At 36.9% G+C, this 13952-nt stretch overlaps 1 protein-coding gene across 2 annotated transcripts in view; it reads right to left on the reverse strand.

The window, feature by feature from the left end:
- Positions 1-16: 16 nt before the first annotated feature.
- homer1b (homer scaffold protein 1b) overlaps positions 17-13952 on the reverse strand; it is a 105634-nt gene continuing 91698 nt past the window's right edge. For both annotated transcript variants that reach the window (XM_061906362.1, XM_061906361.1), the window contains 4 exons: positions 7102-7258; positions 6834-6944; positions 6693-6773; positions 17-4796 (listed from right to left, as the gene is read on the reverse strand). In XM_061906362.1, coding sequence (XP_061762346.1) covers positions 4605-4796; positions 6693-6773; positions 6834-6944; positions 7102-7258 — 541 coding nt within the window. In that variant the 3' untranslated portion in view covers positions 17-4604. The remainder of the gene's footprint in view (positions 4797-6692; positions 6774-6833; positions 6945-7101; positions 7259-13952) is intronic.

Consider the following 13952-nt stretch of genomic DNA (forward strand, 5'->3'; position numbering starts at 1 on the left):
GTCGTCCACACGTCAGCATCCTGAGGTACTTCTTTAATATGAGTTCAAAATTACTTTTAAATAGTCAAAAATATTGCCAGTCTTCTCATACCTCTAAATACCACAATCGTACTTACATAATGACCATACATTACAAAACAAGAAAAAAAAAGAAAAGCTTCTTACCCACTACTGTACAAAGGCATTCGTCAACAAATAAGCGTGTTATATTTAAGCTTCTTCCCAAGTCCTTATTCCCAGTGTATTAACCAACTAACTAGGTTGAAGTGCTAGTTAAATCTACATGTGGTTACACAAAGTGCTCAATTCAGCATGTGAGTTTGGACCGTAAAAGTTGCAGCATCTTGTGTGAGGTTTAAAAAAACCCGGAACATTTTGGAGACTTTTAAAGAAGCAGCCGTGGATTTATAATAACAGTAATAATAATGATAATGACAATAATCAACCTGGTGTATCCGAGTATTGCACTGTTATGCATTTTCAGTGTCCAAAGTAGTAACACCTATCCCTTAACTGCATTTGCATTCATTTAATTTACACAAATACAAAGTTGTCGTATATTGAGCTCTAATTATACCACTATTATATCAAGTGTGTAAAAAAAACCCCAAAAAAACCTTTAAGGAGTGATAGAGAACCTGTGGCCAATTTCACTGAGGGTGGAAAGTCACTCAATTTAGTCGATAGAACACTCTAGAAGCCCTTCACGACACACCGCTTTGACCGGCAGGGCTGCCACACAGGTGAGCGGTCAACAGCAGTACGCTTCCTGTTTGTCGGGGGTTCATCAGCTGCATTTACACGTGTGTGTATGTGTGTGCGTGTGTGTGCGTGTGTGTGTGTGTGTGTGTGTGTGTGTGTGTGCTTGTTCTTGTAATACTACCCTTCTTGAGACATCTACAAGGAAAAGTACCTTCCATATGAGAACCCGTGAACAAGGTAGGACATAAATCATTGTCCCAATACGGAAAACTATTGCATGTAATAGAGAATGTCTCATTTGCACCCCTGGTGGTGAAATCTATCAAAATTAGGGTGGTCCCAAAAAGGAGGGATTTTTCAATTTGACTGTGTGTCGGTTTTAAATGTGCCCCCCCTTCTGGTCAATATATGAAACAACAAGTGTGTGTAAAAAAAATGGAAATGCTCCCCCTCTGGACAACATATGCAATGACAAGTGTGTGTATGAAATTGAAATGCGCCCCCTTTGGCCGAAATTAGTTTTAAAAAATATGTATATTGAGACATACTGTAATAACTTTAATTATATAATGAAGATGTAAAGGCCTACTGAAACCCACTACTACCCACCACGCAGTCTGATAGTTTATATATCAATGATGAAATATTAACATTGCAACACATGCCAATACGGCCTTATTAGTTTACTAAATTGCAATTTTAAATTTCCCTGGAGTTTCTTCTTGAAAACGTTGCGTAATGACGACGTATATGCGCGACGTCACGGACTGTAAGGAAATATGAGCGCTGTACACACACACACAGCTAAAAGTCGTCTGCTTTAACGGCATAATTACACAGTATTTTGGAGATCTGTGTTGCTGAATCTTTTGTAATTTGTTTAATTAATATTGGAGAAGTCAAAGTAGAAAGATGGAGTTGTGAAGCTATAGCCTTTAGCCACACAAACACTGTGATTCCTTGTTTAAAATTCCCGGGGGTGAAACTTTACTATGGATCAGAGCGCGGTCAAGAGAACATGGATCCCGACCGCTTGTGAACCAGCAGGTTTCGGTGAGAAAATAGTGGTAAAAAGTCGCTTCTTACCGGAGATCAGCTGAGCTTGCGCCGTCCATAAAGCTGCCGTCGATTTCCCTGAGACACTGGCGTCAACACACCCGTGGACACACACCTCCGACTATCAGGTACTGTTAAACTCACTAAAACACTAGCAACACAATAGAAAGATAAGGGATTTCCCAGAATTATCCTAGTAAATGTGTCTAAAAAATGCTATCGTATTTTTTTTAATCTTGGTTTTTTTCTAGTCCGTCACTATCAATATCCTCAAACACGAATCTTTCATCCTCGCTCAAATTAATGGGGAAATTGTCGTTTTCTCGGTCCAAATAGCTCTTTTTGTTGGAGGCTCCCATTAAAAACAATGTGAGGATGTGAGGAGCCATCAACGGGTGACGTCATCGTCTGCTACTTCCGGTAAAGGCAGGGCTTTTCTGTTAGCGACCAAAAGTTGCGAACTTTATCGTGGATGTTCTCTACTAAATCCTTTCAGCAAAAATATGACAACATCGCGAAATGATCAAGTATGACACATAGAATGGACCTGCTATCCCCGTTTAAATAAGAAAATCTCATTTCAGTAGGCCTTTAAAAACAATTACAAAAAAAGAACCCAAACCTAAAAGCTTGCCTTTTTTATATTTGCATAGTATGTATATATTATTAATGTTGTAAATCCAAATCTTTATATATCTAGAAAGGGTGGTTCTCAAGAGGTAAGCATTTTTCGGAGGTCTCAAGAAGGTAAGAAATACATGTGTGTGTGTGCGTGTAGTCCACTACTTGAAAAAGTACCTGATAACATGACAATAGAGGTGTAGTATACAGAGCATTTCTAGTATTTCTCATTGTGTGCGTGTGTGTGTGTGTGTGTGTGTGTGTGTGTAGGCTTTCATGTTACTGCACATACACACATTTTATTTACAAACAGACTTAACGTGTGCTCAGAAGGCACACTTTTAAGCAGGGCTTGAAAAGGTCAGTTGGGGCAAGAGGGGCACACACACGCACCACATTAAGGTTGGCAGGAAGACAGCTCAAAGCAGTCTGGAAGCAAGTCGCTCTCACGCCCAATCCCACCTACGTCCTTTCCAAAATGAATACATCATGTCCAGCAGTGGCCATTTTGAAAGAGATTACAAAGTGGGGCAGTGCCCAAACACATCCAGTAGATGGCACTGTGGTAAAAACGTCTGTTTTTGTAAGAGTTGCTTGTAGGGATGTGAATATTAAAACAAGTCACCGTTTGATTACGATTCAGAATTGATTCTCGATTCAAACTGATTCTCGCAATACGTTATTTCGCCTAAAAATTGCAGGCGACAAAAAGCTTTTCTTGGTTGCTGATACATGTCGTACACGCTCAGCTGGCGTAAAAAACGTCTTTTTAAAAATGAATTATCTAAAAAAAAAAATGTATTGAAAAAGAAACAATTGAAAATTACATATATAATTGTATGTATTTAGTTTATATTTATATATATATATATATATATATATTGTATTTATAAATACATTTGTGTTTTTGTGTGATTGTAAATGTGATTTAAAATTGATTGAATGGTTCAATGATGTTAGAAAAGAGGAATGTCAGCATTGGAATATTGTGTCAAATCAACAGAAAAATAAATTATTACTACATTTAAAGTAAAAATTAACAAGTAGACTAATGATGGTTTTGAGAAAATAATACAACTGAAAATGACACAATATGTTACCACATATGTTAGCAGCCAAATTAAGAAAATACATTTTACCTGTTTGAAAATTACAATTTTTAAGCCGAATAATATATTGTGTTATAGATAGATAGATATTTACATTTGTATATGTATATATATATATATATATATATATATATATATATATATATATATATGTGTGTATGTAAATCTGAGTGCAGCTGGGATAGGCTCCAGCACCCCCGCAATCCTAAAAGGGACAAGCGGTAGAAAATGGATGGATGGATTTATTTTATTTAAATGGTTATTGACAATTACTTCACGATACGATATGTATCACAATACTTACTTTTGGAGGGTTTTTTTGAGGGATTTATTTGCGGAATAGGTCAATCCTCATTAGCTGTATTGTTAGCCGCCTCTTGCTAGCAGTTTTGTTTTACTATTTAGAACGCACTCACATGAGGATTGTAAAAGACAGCCACAATTCTGAAAATGAGTGCAGCTCTCCTTTAACTGGTGTCCATTTTTAATTTAGGTAGCGGTCAGTCAACTTGTTGGACTCAGATCAGGATTTTACAGGAAGCAGAACTTGTTAAAGATAAGTATTACTGTGTATTTTATATAATTCACTTTAAACTCCCATAATGCCCCACTGATGTCTGGTATCAAAACGCCACTGCTGTTATCAAACAGGATGTCAAAAGTGGTAGTTGGTGTGTGTGTGTCCAGACTATGGACCACCAGAGATTCTCCTCTGTAATGTTTGTGTAGCGTGACCCTTTAATTCTCCGGTACTGCGACGCTTTGCTGCTTCTCTGTACCGCCGAGTCACTTTGGATCAACGTAGCGAAAGGACAACATTTGAGGAAGTTTGGCGCCGTTTTTGGAGTCCCAACAACAATTTTTCCTGCATGACTTTCCGGGTGTTATGGGGGGCGTGAAGAATGTTGATGTGCTGCTGCTGCAAGCTGTGGTGTAGTTCTGGCGGTCGAACAACAGGTGGCGCTGAGGCACAGTTCCCACGTAGGAGAGAAGATCACGACAAGCTTATCCAAACTGCATGATGGCTGCAAGGGGACGAATAAGATCAGATTTCGGGGCTCTCGCTTGTCATGGGTGCTATGGCTCTGTGATGCTGACGTGTGGCAGCTCCGTCTCTTAGCTGGCCTCCTCTATGAGTCGGGCCAGGGTGTCTCTGAGCTCGGTCAGCTCAAAGATCTTGCCGTCCAGCAGCTCCAGCAGCGTCCGCAGGCTCTTCCTGAAGTTCTCTTGCTCTTCCTGGTTCTCCTCCAGGCGCTGCTCGGCCCCCGCCAGCTGCTGCTCCAGCACCCGACTTCGAAGTTCCGTCTCCTTTAGGACAAAAAGAAACACGATTGTCGGCACATTTTTAATCGCTGTGCATACACAATTACTCTTAGGACCCAAAAGGGACCCGCTCATAAACGTTATATAAGTCAGCAGTAAAAAAAATAATTATTTTCAACTAAAACACTTTAACGCTTTTAATCACTTCAGATCTATATATTGATTATACATTATTTAAATTATATACAGTGCAGGCCAAAAGTTTGGACAAACCTTCTCATTCAATGCCTTTTCTTTATTTTCATGAATATTTACATTGTAGATTGTCACAGAAGGCATCAAAACTATGAATGAACACATGTGGAGGTATGTACTTAACAAAAAAGGTGAAATAACGGAAAACATGTTTTCCGTTATTTCATACATGTTTTCATTACTGCTTTGCAAACTCTTGGCATTCTCTCGATGAGCTTCAAGCACCATTTCAGGTGACTACCTCTTGAGAGAATGCCAAGAGTGTGCACAGCAGTAATCAGAGCAAAGGGTAGCTATTTTGAAGAAGCTAGAATATAAAACATGTTTTAGTTATTTCACCTTTTTTTGTTAAGTACCTAACTCCACATGTGTTTATTCATAGTTGTGATACCTTCAGTGACAATCTACAATGTAAATAGTCATGAAAAGTAGGGAAAACGCATTGAATGAGAAGGTGTGTCTAAACTTTTGGCCTGTACTGTATATATATGTACTGACAATTGAACGAACCCCTCATGAAACAGTTCTGTAGAGATGAAGTAGTCTTGTGATTTTTCCCACACACACACACACACACACACATATATATATATATATATATATATATATATATATATATATATATATATATATATATATATATATATGCATATATATATATATGCATATATATATATATATATATATATATATATGTAATTATTATTAATCGTTTTGTCAAAAATCTCATTTTTAATGGGAAAATGTAAAATATGCAGTGGCAGGTGGAATATTTGAGGTTTGCTAACTACAGCCTTGATTAGGTCAATAATTTATTACATTGATTTTGATGCAGTAGAAAAGTAGACATAAAATATTGTTTTTACGGTGTCTACTTTGTTAAAATGAGGGAGAAAGCTCAATTAACATACTTGTGAGAACGTTAGCATGCTAAGCATCTGTTATATTAGCATGCTAATGTTTTATGCTAGCTTTTTTTTGCTACTTTCTGTGTCTACGCCAACAAATACTGCATTTTGAGATGCCCAGTCATGTGCTAGCTTCTTAACGTTAGCATGCTACTATGCTACCAGTAGCATGGCAGCGTTGCCAGCTAATATTACACTTTTTTTCTCTAATTCCGCAGCCGTGCACCTTAGAATCATATAACTTGGAATGTGACACTTGTTAACTGTTAGTGTGCTAACATTAAAGTGCTAACATTTTGGCTAACTTTTTAAACTACATTTTTTATATATCTGCCATCTTATAGATACTAAATGCCGCTAACTATTTTTAATGGCAGCTTAACCCATTTATGCTCATAAACGCTCTGAGACTTATGCATCATTGTTTTTTGGTACCAATTGGTGAGCAATTAGGGGAAATATTACACCAAGACAATATTTTCTTGTTTTTTTTTATCAGCAAGAATTAGATTAATTAGGTTTTCAAGGAAAACGTATACCAGGATTGCAGTATGTTAAAAAACTAATCGTTATAATGTGAGTCAATAAGGCCAAAAGAGATCTAAAGAAAAAGTGTGTATTTTATTTGTATATCTGCTTTTACCAACATTTTAATCAAAAACACAATGCCATTAAAATAAAAAATCCCTGGCGAAATATCAGGCCGCTAACCTTTCAACTGAATAATCATGTTAGCAATACAATAAAGAGCATCGCTGATTAACGGTTGAGGTCTCACCTCGAGTTTCTGGGAGAGGGTATCTTTCTGTTCCATGAGGTCGTTCATGGTTTCCAATTCTTCTTTGAGTTTTTCCATTTCCTAGCGGAGCACAGAAAGATTCAAAGTGGGTAAAAGGTTGAGTTTTGAGTAAAAACCGACCTCTTCTTTGTCCCTCAGCGTTGCCTCAAGTTCTTCTATGGTTTGGTTGAGTTCTGTCTTCTGGGATTTGATGGCTGGGCTTTGGTTGCTCTGGCATTCGAGCTCCGTCACCTGCAAGGACAAACTTCAGGATTCAAACGAAATCCTTGAACAAACTACCATCTCTTTATCTGAACGTCCATTAGTGCCGAGACTCTTCCCTGAGTTCTTAGTTTCTGCTTCAAATGTATTCCGCACATCAAAAAGAGTGAGTCACCCCCCCGCTTACTCGTTTGTGTAGCCTCTCGGCCTCCTCCTGGTAGGCAGCCAGTTGTTGTTTCCACTGCTTGACGTTGGCAGTCGACTCCAGCAGAGCTGCCGTTAGTTTGGCATTGTTCCCCTTTAGTGCCTCCAACTCAGCCTCCCAGTGTTTTGTCATAGCTGGGCTGTAGGACACAAGCACCCACTGGGACTTTAACACAAAATAAATCAAAGTCTATCAATCCTATCAACCATGCATTCTATCTACTTATCGACACATCAAATATCCAATCCCCTTATTTATCCATCAAGTAACAATTCATCATCTATGTCCTAAGCCACCCTTCCAACATCCATCATCTACCTTCATACTAAGCCTGAACTAGGGACGAGCACCGATTCGCGTAAAATCCAACTGGGCCATGTTTTGGTACGAGGTTTGCGCGTGACATCATGCCCGGTTGCCGACTCAGCTGCCGACTCTTTGCACTTTATCGTTTGCCGATCACTCCATACGAGTGGTAATATAATGGTATGGACGGCTACAAGACTGAACGGCATTCCAGTTGAAAAAAAAAAAGCAAATGGAAGAACACTGCAGCACCTGGAGAGAGCTAACTCGTCCAAAACATGGCGCCTTACCAATTTTTAATTGTATTTACCTGTTTTGGGGGGAAAAACTTTATATATTGGTCGTCCGCGAAGAAAAATCTATAAATTAGCCATACCTTTTTATAAACCGTAGGGTGCAAAGTGTAGGAAAAAAGTAGCGGCTTATAGTCCGTTTTTTTTTGTACATTGGCTTTGCTGTTGACTTTGATTAGAACACCTTTAAATGTGTTACGAAAACTACAACTAAGATGCACCTTACAATCAAACAGCCAGTGCATGATAAGTACAATACTTACAGTATTAACACTTTGTAGGGTGCAACAAAAGACCAAAGACTGAACTGACTAGCTTACACACCATGAACTATACACTACTGGCATCTAATTGCAACTTAATGTAACTTTTGAAAAAGAGACTCATAAATGTTATAATAAAACAAGATATAACAACTGGACAGCAGTTATCAAAAATAAGCTATGTTTTCAATGTTGCAATAAAAACATGATTTATTTACACACATAAACGTAATGAAAATGTGTATCGTTGATAATCGGCATCGATTACCAAGTACCGGGAATTGTTACTGTATCGGTTCAAATGTGAATGTTACCCATCATTACTGGCTTCTACATAATTATTAAAATGTATTATTGTTTTATACAAGTGGTATGTAATAAATATTTTTTCATTCTTTGGAGTATAAAAATATTTATGGAAATTGCAACGCCTTGCTTCTAATGGATTCGTACACAATCAGCCATAAATGAAATGGTAATGATAACAGCAAAGATTACCGAAAAAATAGCAAAAAGTACCAAAAATCGGTACCGTTGAGTAAAGGTATCGGTTAAATGTGAACGGTACCCATCCTTAGTCTAAACGACTAAAAAATAAGTTAACTTATAGACTACAACTTTGGACTACTACTGAATGAAAATGGCAGACTCGCGCAAAGCTCTTTAGGTAAACCTCTATCATATGTGGAGATATTCGGGGCAAATCTAAAACAGCTCGTTTGAAACAAGACAAAATTGTTTTAAAAATATCTCCTCAACGCCTTTATGGTTTGATTTCACATTTTTGGCTTATATGAGGCTCTTAAATACACAAAAAAGAGTACCAACAGTCAATAAAAGTTGGCTTTGCACAATAGGACCCCTTTAGTTAAGATACAGAATGCCCTGTCAGGCTTTAGTACAACCAAGCCTTTAGTAGATCACGTGACGGCTATCAGTGTTACACCTGGATGCAGAGATAGGGGGCAACATGCAGGTAAAAAAAGTGGTTAAATGAGCAAAAAAAATGGGACCGCCACGGATGAAAAAATTTTTGGCAAGGCAAAACACAAAAAAAGCACATCAGGAACACAAAATTGCATGCAGAGGAACGGAGCTGGCATATAAAGCACCCTAGTTAGCAACCAGGAACACGTGTGCCTAATCAGCGCTCCAACAGGAAGTCAAAAACAAGGGAGGAAGGAGCACTAAAACAGAGAAATCAGAACAAAGGCACCTTTAACTGTTTGATAGCACTAGCTGTTTTACAATAGTGTTTTTGCTTACTACATTTTACGAACCGGCAGTTCAAATGCAAACGATACCCATCCCTACTTAATAGTTGCGCTGGACAACGAGCTGACACCTCAAACTATTGACTGTATGAGCCCTCTAGACATAACATAACACCCCTTAGTCTTATTAGAGTTGTACGATATACCGGTACTAATAAAGTATCGAGGTACTAATCAATTGAAATCGGTACTATACCACCTTTGAAAAGTACCGGTACCGCTCTTTCATCTGAGTGCCGTTTTTCCGGCGGTGACTACAGAGCCGAGGCGCATGATCTTGAGTGTGTCAAAACGCGCACACACAAAGTGCATCCAAGTAATATCTGTGAGAGGAAAAATGGCAAAAAAAACCCTACAATTCTACTGGTTAATAAAGAGGGTGGTGAAGTACAACAGTGGTTCTCAAATGGGGGTACGTGTACCCCTGGGGGTACTTGAAGGTATGCCAAGGGGTACTTGAGATTTTTTTAAAATATTCTAAAAATAGCAACAATTAAAAAATAATTTATAAATATATTTATTGAATAATACTTCAACAAAATATGAATGTAAGTTCATAAACTGTGAAAAGAAATGCAACAATGCAATATTCAGAGTGACAGCTAGATTTTTTGTGGACATGTTCCATAAATATTGATGTTACAGATTTCTTTTTTTGTGAAGAAATATTTAGAATTAAGTTGATGAATCCAGATGGATCTCTATTACAATCCCCAAAGAGGGCACTTTAAGTTGATGATTACTTCTATGTGTAGAAATCTTTATTTATAATTGAATCACTTGTTTATTTTTCAACAAGTTTTTAGTTATTTTTATATCTTTTTTCCAAATAGTTCAAGAAAGACCACTACAAATGAGCAATATTTTGCACTGTTATACAATTTAATAAATCTGAAACTGATGACATAGTGCTGTATTTTACTTCTTTATCTCTTTTTTTCAAACAAAAATGCTTTGCTCTGATTGAATTAAAAAAATCTTCACAGGGGGTACATCACTGAAAAAAGGGTGAGTACCACTGAAGTACAATATGGAGGTATTTGGTCTTCAAAACTGGTGGCTATTTCAGCTACAATCGGGCGGAAGGCGGTGTACACCCTGGACAAGTCGCCATCCTAATGTAGTGTAAGATGTTCTGTTAAAATAAAGCCAATGTTGACATTTTTTTTGTTCCCTTTATTTGGAAAACTATCAAAAAGTATCGATAAACATTTTGGCGCCGGTACTAAATTATTGGTATCAGGACAACCCTAAATCCTATTAACATTATTTTAATCTAACGTAGTAATGCCGTCTGACGCTGAGCCAATCAGTGGTCACGATACTGAACAGTGCCCTCTGATTAGTTTGGTCTAATCCATAGTGGCTAATACTACTGTAGTATTGATATTTGTAGTTTATTTAGTCATTTTATGATAGAAAATGCTTAATTTAGGACTAAATAATTGTACAATATGCTTTACAAAATTATATGGGGAAAAAATCCTTGATGTGGTGGAGCCGCAATTTTTGAAGCGCAATGTGATGCGGGACAACTGTACAGTACACCATAGACCAGGGGTCACCAACGCGGTGCCCTTGGGCACCAGGTAGCCCGTAAGGACCAGATGAGTCGCCCGCTGGCCTGTTCTAAAAATAGCTCAAATAGCAGCACTTACCAGTGAGCTGCCTCTATTTTTTAAATTGTATTTACAGTATTTACTAGCAAGCTGGTCTTGCTTTGCTCGACATTTTTATTTCTAAGAGAGACAAAACTCAAATAGAATTTGAAAACCCAAGAAAATATTTTAAAGACTTGTTCTTCACTTGTTTGAATAAATTCATTTATTTTTTTTCTTTGTTTCTTATTTCAGAAAGACAATTTTAGAGAAAAAAGACAACCTTAAAAATTATTTTAGGATTTTTAAACACATATAACTTTTTACGTTTTAAATTCTTTCCTCTTCTTTCCTGACAATTTAAATCAATGTTCAAGTATTTTTTTTATTATTGTAAAGAATAATAAATACATTTTAATTTAATTCTTCATTTTAGCTTCTGTTTTTTCAATGAAGAATATTTGTGGAATATTTCTTCAAACTTATTATGATTAAAATAAAATAAAAATATTCTAGAAAATCTGTAGAATCAAATTTAAATCTTATTTCAAAGCGGATTTTAACCTATTTAAAACATATCAAAATTTTAAAATTAATCTTAATCAGGAAAAGTTACGCATGATGTTCCATAAATTCTTTTTAAAAAATGTTCAAAAAGATTCGAATTAGCTAGTTTTTCTCTTCATTTTTTTCGGTTCAATTTCGAATTTTAAACAGTCGAAATTGAAGATAAACGATGTTTCAAAATTAAATTTTAATTTTTTTAGTGTTTTCTCCTTTTTTAAACCGTTCAATTAAGTGTTTTTTTTCATCATTTATTCTCTACAAAAAAAACTTCCGTAAAAGGTAAAAAAAATGTAAGACGGAATGACGGACATAAATACCCATTTCTTATATATATATAAATGTATTTATGAAAGGTAAATTGAGCAAATTGGCTATTTCTGGCAATTTATTTAAGTGTGTATCAAACTGGTGGCCCAAGAAGTAGCTCTTGGTTGCAAAAAGGTTGGGGACCCCTGCCATAGACAATGTCATTGTAAATTCACAGGCTTAATTATTACTTTCACATTAACCTTTACAGTGATTTACTGTGAAATATCTTTATGTCAACATTTGCTGTGATTTTACGGTTAATTACAATACAGTTGGAACTACATGCTGTAACTTCACAATAAAAGTAATTTTTCTCTCGCTTTGTGGAACGTAGTCTATTGAACCTTTTAAGAAACAAATCAGTTTGAATTTATAGTCAATTGTTGTGATATCACAGAAGACTATGAGAACAGTATTCTACTGTGAACTATCTGTTAAATGGTGTGAAAGGGCGATAACTTTTCCAGTGTGTAATGACGTAACTACGTACGCACGTAACACATGCAGAGGCTTTTTAGCTTGAGGTGTAGTTAGCTTATAATAGCGACGTTGATAGTTAGTTCTAGCTGTCATTGAATATATATTCTACCATAACAACATTACAACGAACACCGGGCAATGTAAAGGAGGGTTACGTCACATCTATAATCATTCACTAAACCATTATGTACTCATCCTACCCCTGACCATTTATCCATCCATCCATCAATGCACCACATCAAACTGTTTTTGTTATTGTTTGCAAACTCAATAAATAGATCCCTGGACACAGGAGGAAAATTTAAATGATTTAAATCAGAGCCAATAGTAGGACATAATGTGAATATTTAATTGATATTGTTGTATCCTGTGCTTTTGTCTGGTTGTAATTAGGATCAGAAAAGTAATCATTTAATTATCTTCAAATTTTGAAGGGTTAGGGGTAGGGTTAACCCCATTTAGGACGGTTAATAGCTGAGCTAAAGATGGACTCCAAGTTCTCTTTCGTCTCAAACAAAACTTTTCCAACACTGATGCCGAGTAAAAAAGCATCTGTCTATGCAGCTTTTTGTGCTTGGAACATGTTACAAAGAGACTGGAAGCTGACTGAATTTGTACCCTTAAATGCTTGTAAAATGTACAAAACCCAAAACCAGTGAAGTTGGCACGTTGTGTAAATCATAATTAAAAACAAAATCCAGCCATCCATCCATTTTCTACCCCTTATTCCTTTTGGGGTTGCGGGGGGCGCTGGTGCCTATCTAAGCTACAATCGGGCAGAAGGCGGAGTAAACCCTGGACAAGTCGCCCCCTCATCACAGGGCCAACACAGATTCCAAAAACATGCACCTGGGGGTAGGTTGATTGGCAACACTAAATTGGCCCTAGTGTGTGAAACAAAATACAATGATTTGCAAATCCTTTTCAACCTATATGCAATTGAATAGACTGTAAAGACAAGATGCTTAACGTTCAAATTGAGAATTTTTGTTATTTTTTGCAAACATTAGTTCATTTGGAATTTGATGCCTGCAACATGTTTCAAAAAAGCTGGCACAAATGGCAAAAAAGACTGAGAAAGTTGCGGAATGCTCATCAAACACTTATTTGGAACATCTCACAGGTGAACAAGCTAATTGGAAACAGGTGGGTATACCCATGATTGGGTATAAAAGAAGCTTCCATGAAATGTTCAGACAGTCACAAACAAGGATGGGGCGGGGGTCACCATTTTGTGAACAAATGCGTGAGCAAATTGTCCAACAGTTTAAGAACAATATTTCTCATTGAGCTATTGCAAGGAATTTAGGGATTTTACCATCTGAGGTCCGTAATATCATCAAAAGATTCAGAGAATCTGTAAAAATTACTGCACATAAGCAAACCAACATTGAATGCAGGTGTCCTTCGATCCCTCAGGTGGTACTGAATAAAAAAGCAATATCAGTGTGTAAAGGATATCACCACATGGGCTCAGGAACACTTCAGGAAACCACTGCCAGTAACTACAGTTGGTTGCTACATCTGTAAGTGCAAGTTAAAACTCTACTATGCAAAGTGAAAGTCATTTATCAAAAACACCCATAAATTGATGCAAAGTGGATAAGTGTTCTGTGGTCTGACGAGTCCACATTTCAAATTGTTTTTGGAATTTGTGGATGCTGTGTCCTCCGGACCAAAGAGGAAAAGAACCATCCGGACTGTTATAGGCGCAGAGTTCAAAAGCCAGCATCTGTGATGGTA

Source organism: Nerophis ophidion, linkage group LG07 (assembly GCF_033978795.1).
Source record: "Nerophis ophidion isolate RoL-2023_Sa linkage group LG07, RoL_Noph_v1.0, whole genome shotgun sequence".
Lineage (NCBI taxonomy): Eukaryota > Metazoa > Chordata > Actinopteri > Syngnathiformes > Syngnathidae > Nerophis > Nerophis ophidion.